This window comes from Perca flavescens, chromosome 10 (genome assembly GCF_004354835.1).
Source record: "Perca flavescens isolate YP-PL-M2 chromosome 10, PFLA_1.0, whole genome shotgun sequence".
Classification (NCBI taxonomy): Eukaryota; Metazoa; Chordata; class Actinopteri; order Perciformes; family Percidae; genus Perca; species Perca flavescens.
This window is the reverse complement of record NC_041340.1, coordinates 2,833,012-2,838,011: the sequence shown is the minus strand read 5'-3', so window position 1 is coordinate 2,838,011 and position 5,000 is coordinate 2,833,012. Positions and strand designations below refer to the sequence as shown.

The 5,000-nt window shown below is 45.6% G+C and overlaps 1 protein-coding gene across 1 annotated transcript in view; it reads right to left on the bottom strand.

Annotated features, from left to right (window-relative positions):
* The window catches only part of LOC114563328 (transcription factor COE3), a gene marked incomplete at its 5' end in the record, with an annotated part of 96,496 nt that overhangs the window by 4,396 nt on the left and 87,100 nt on the right, over positions 1–5,000 (bottom strand). The window contains one exon of the mRNA XM_028590179.1: positions 4,755–4,934. Coding sequence (XP_028445980.1) covers positions 4,755–4,934 — 180 coding nt within the window. The remainder of the gene's footprint in view (positions 1–4,754; positions 4,935–5,000) is intronic.

Below are 5,000 nucleotides of genomic sequence, written 5' to 3'. Positions count from 1 at the left end.
TCGTCTTCTCTTTCTGTCAGAGAGCGAGTCAGTCTCTTCGTCTGTGTGTTGAGGGTGTTAGCGTAGCTTAGCATAGAGACTGGAAGCAGGGGGGAAACAGCTAGCCCGGCCGGCTCTGGCCAAAGTTCAAAAGTATTAGTATAATAAAATATTGTTAATTGTGTTTTAGACCAAGTTAGCTTTTGACAAATGGGTTTCCCAAGTCAAAAGCACCACATTTCTGGAAAAAGCTTCAGAGCTAGGCAAGCAGTTTCCGCCAGCTTCCAGTCTTTATGCTAAGCTACGCTAACACCCTTAACACACAGACATCAAACTACGTTCTTAAAGGGTAACTACCTGGACCCTATGTTTCCATGTTTCTGTGTCTAAGTGACTGATGGGAACAACAATCTGCGACATCGGTCCAGTATTAAGAGAGATCTCTGCAGTCAGCAGCAGAGAAACAAGCTGTAATGTGAGTTAATAGTAATTGTCCAGCTTGTATTTACCTTCACTAAAGTGCTTTTTTTGCCGCTGACAGACTCATATTATTATTCAACATTATTCGACAACATTATGGAAAGGATTTCTAAGGAGGTCGACCTTTCCGTTAAAGAGTAAGATCCTTTTTTTAAACATAAAAACATTCGCCAAATTGTGTTCGCTAAACCCACCAGACTCCATGTAAATAATCAGTAATTTAAACATCGTAGAATACACTTCATTCACAGTCAACTGAAAGAAAAGAAAATTACGAAAAGCCGTTTTGGGTCGTCTTTCCACTTTAACCAACCATCACAAGTCTAGTTTTGGTTGAAATAAACACATAGTTTACTGATCTACATGTGAGAATATGCTGGCTCTATACACGCTAAAAGTATTGTTGTTTTAAATGGAGTCTGGTGGGTTTAGCGATAGTGACTTCAGAGCTGTTTCTGGTTAAACAGAAAGGTCTTAAAGAGGTTTTAGAGGCCTATCTCTGTAGGGATCCTTTCCATAATGTTGTCAGACACTTAAAGTATTAATCTGAGTCTGTCAGCAGCAAAAAAAAAGCACTTTAAGTGGACCAAATTGACGATGCATATTTGCCCGATAGGGTTACATTGCAGCTTGGTCTGTGGCTGCTGGTTACAGCGTTCACACTTAATACTGGACCAGTTTCAAAGATTGTTGTTCCCATCAGTCACTTAGAAACATAGGAAAAAAGGGTCCAGGTTAAAAAAAAAAAAGAAGCAAAATTACCCTTTAACGAGAAGAAGAGGAAGTCAGAAAATGTTGGCCTGTCCCTTTAAGATCTTCCGCGGAGTTTATGGAGCGCGGTGAGTCTGTAAATGATTCAAGGACAGTGTTTGGAAATGGAAACTGTAAAATGAAACGGGAGGGAATGTAAATGTGATTTATTAGGGTCACCCATCTCCTCCCTCTTCTCCTTCTTTTCCTGCTTCTTTTCTTTTACTTGTTGTACACTTGTATATACATGCAGTCTTTTCATTCCTCTGTGTATTTTTTGAGTAGGTGGATCCATCCAACCATCCATCCATCCATCCATCCATCCATCCATCTACCTACCTACCTATCTATCTACTTACCTATCTATCTATATATCTATGCAAATTGCTGAAAACACTGCTGTCCTGCTCTGCGTCCTGCTACGTCCTGCTATGTCCTGCTACTCCCTCCTACACCCTGCTACATCTTGTTACATCCTGTTACGCCCTGCTACATCCTGCTACGCCCTGCTACATCCTGTTACGCCCTGCTACATCCTGCTACGCCCTGCTACATCCTGTTACGCCCTGCTACATCCTGCTACGCCCTGCTACATCCTGCAGTGCCCTGCTACATCCTGTTACGCCCTGCTACATCCTGCAGTGCCCTGCTACATCCTGTTACGCCCTGCTACATCCTGCAGTGCCCTGCTACGCCCTGCTACATCCTGCAGTGCCCTGCTACATCCTGCTACGCCCTGCTACATACTGTTATGCCCTGCTATGCCTTGCTACGTCCTGCTACATCCTGCAGTGCCCTGTTACGCCCTGCTACATCCTGCAGTGCCCTGCTACGCCCTGCTACATCCTGCTACGCCCTGCTACATCCTGTTATGCCCTGCTATGCCTTGCTATGTCCTGCTACGCCCTGCTACATCCTGCAGTTCCCTGCTACATCCTGCTACGCCCTGCTACATCCTGTTATGCCCTGCTACATCCTGCAGTGCCCTGCTACATCCTGTTACGCCCTGCTACATCCTGCAGTGCCCTGCTACATCCTGTTATGCCCTGCTATGCCTTGCTACACCCTGCTACGCCTTGCTACACCCTGCTACACCCTGCTACATCCTGCTACGTCCTGCTACACCCTGCTACACCCTGCTACATCCTGCAGTGCCCTGCTACGTCCTGCTACATCCTGCTACGTCCTGCTACACCCTGCTACGTCCTGCTACACCCTGCTACATCCTGCTACACCCTGCTACATCCTGCTACGTCCTGCTACACCCTGCTACACCCTGCTACGTCCTGCTACATCCTGCTACATCCTGCTACGTCCTGCTACACCCTGCTACACCCTGCTACATCCTGCTACACCCTGCTACATCCTGCTATGCCCTGCTACGTCCTGCTCTGCGCCCTATTATGCCCTGCTACCCCATGAACTACTACGACAACTATTTCTAGTCATAGTTCCAATATCTTTATTGTGACTGTTATTGCCACTGTTCATCACACCCCCAACCGGAGCCTGGGTCTGTCCCAGGTTTCTCCCTAAACATAAATTTTCCTCACCACTGTCACACTGAATGCTTGCTCTTGGGGGGAATCACTGTAATTGTTGGGGCTTTGTAAATGATAGAGTGTGGTCTAGACCTACTCTATCTGTAAAGTGTCTTGAGATAACTCTTGTTATGATTTGATACTATAAATAAAATTGAATTAAATTGAATAGTTTGGGGAAAAACGTCTTAAAAGACTGATGGAAAAGTTGTAATGTTTCTGCAGCTGATATGAATGGATTCGGCCCAAAGCGTGAGTACACGAAGGATGCAGTGAGGATATTATTGGGTTAGTGAAGGAGGCAAGGGAGGATGGACAGGGGGACATTCGGAGGAGGGGGGAGGCAAACAATGCGTGGCGGTGTTCGGACGACACACACACACACACAAACACACACACACACATACACACACACACACACAGGTTTGTGGGGACCGGTCATTGACATAATGCATTCCCTAGCCCCTTACCCTCACCTTAACCATCACAACTAAATGCCTAACCTTAACCCTTACCCTAACCTTAACCATCACAACTAAATGCCTAACCTTAACCCTTACCCTCACCTTAACCATCACAACTAAATGCCTAACCTTAACCCTTACCCTAACCTTAACCATCACAACTAAATGCCTAACCTTAAACCTTACCCTAACCTTAACCATCACAACTAAATGCCTAACCTTAACCCTTACCCTCACCTTAACCATCAAACCTAACCATAACCTAATTCGATCCCTAATCCTACAACCAAGTCTTAACCCTCAAACAGCCCTTTAAACTTGGGGGGGGTCCAGCATTTTGGCCCCACAAAGCTGTCGGGACCCCACAAGTATACTGGACTCCTGGTTTTCGGATCCCATGAATATAGTTAAACAAGCACACACACACACACACACACACACACACACACACACACACACACACACACACACACACACACACTCGGGGGGAATCTGCAGCTCATCCAGGCGAGATGTGCAGCATCACCTGGCACAGAGTCTGAGTTTGAGCTCGCTACTTTCCCAAACGAGTCTCGCTGAGACTCGGCGAGTTCTTTGATACAGCGGCCAAAGAAAACAACGGAGCGCTCCCCGCGGGCGCGTTCACACTTTACCGCTCTCCGAAAACACAAACACACACCTGCGTCTTCCAAGCCCAGCATCAGCACCGACTCCAGGCGCCTTCATCAGAGGAACTACAGCACCGACGGAAAGCTACTGAAGCAGCCACTCACCTCCTGCAGCGCTTCACTTTCATTCACTAACATTATTCATCTATCTATCTATCTATCTATCTATCTATCTATCTATCTATCTATCTATCTATCTATCTATCTATCTATCTATCTATCTATCCATCTATCCATCTTCTATTTATCCATCTATCTATCATCTATCTATCTATCTATCTATCTATCTATCCATCTATCCATCTTCTATTTATCCATCTATCTATCATCTATCTATCTATCTATCTATCCATCCATCTATCTATCTTCTATTTATCCATCTATCTATCATCTATCTATCTATCTATCCATCCATCCATCTATATCTATCCATCCACCCATCTATCTATCCATTTATCCATAAATCTATCCATCTATCCATCTATCTATCTATCTATCTATCTATCTATCTATCTATCTATCTATCTATCTATCTATCTATCTATCTATCCACCTGTCCATCTATCAATCTATCCATAATGCGCTCTTCAACTTCAGCCTGATCTTTCACAAACAGTGTTTGAGTTGTGAACGCAGAGTAATCCCCTTCACTACCGTTAGCTCTCCACTACCGTTAGCATGGAGCTAATTCAGCGTACCAAGCTGTTCCCTGAAACAACAAACAGCCAAGTGTGTTTTGGATCGTTAAGTTCCCTCTCCCTCGGCTCTCAGACGGCAGCGAGGACTCTTCCCTCTCTCTCTCTCTCTCTCTCTCTCAGATGGACGAGTTGTGGCTTCTTTATTTTTTAAATACATCTCTTGGAGAGACTCACTTGCGTAAGCAGAGTTGGTGGAGCCGTTGAGGAAGCTGGGGGACCCGGGCACGCCCAGGTTGGTCATCCCGGCTCCGTATCCGTTCATGGTGGACGTGATGGTGTTGTAGTTGGACTGCTGTGGCGTGGAGGTCGGCACGTAGCCGCGAGGAGACACGCTGTTCGAGTTACGGGAGTAACCTGCAGGGAAGGAAACACAGAGAGGATCACTTCCTGTTTCTTGTTTATTAAAGAAGTGACAAGTAG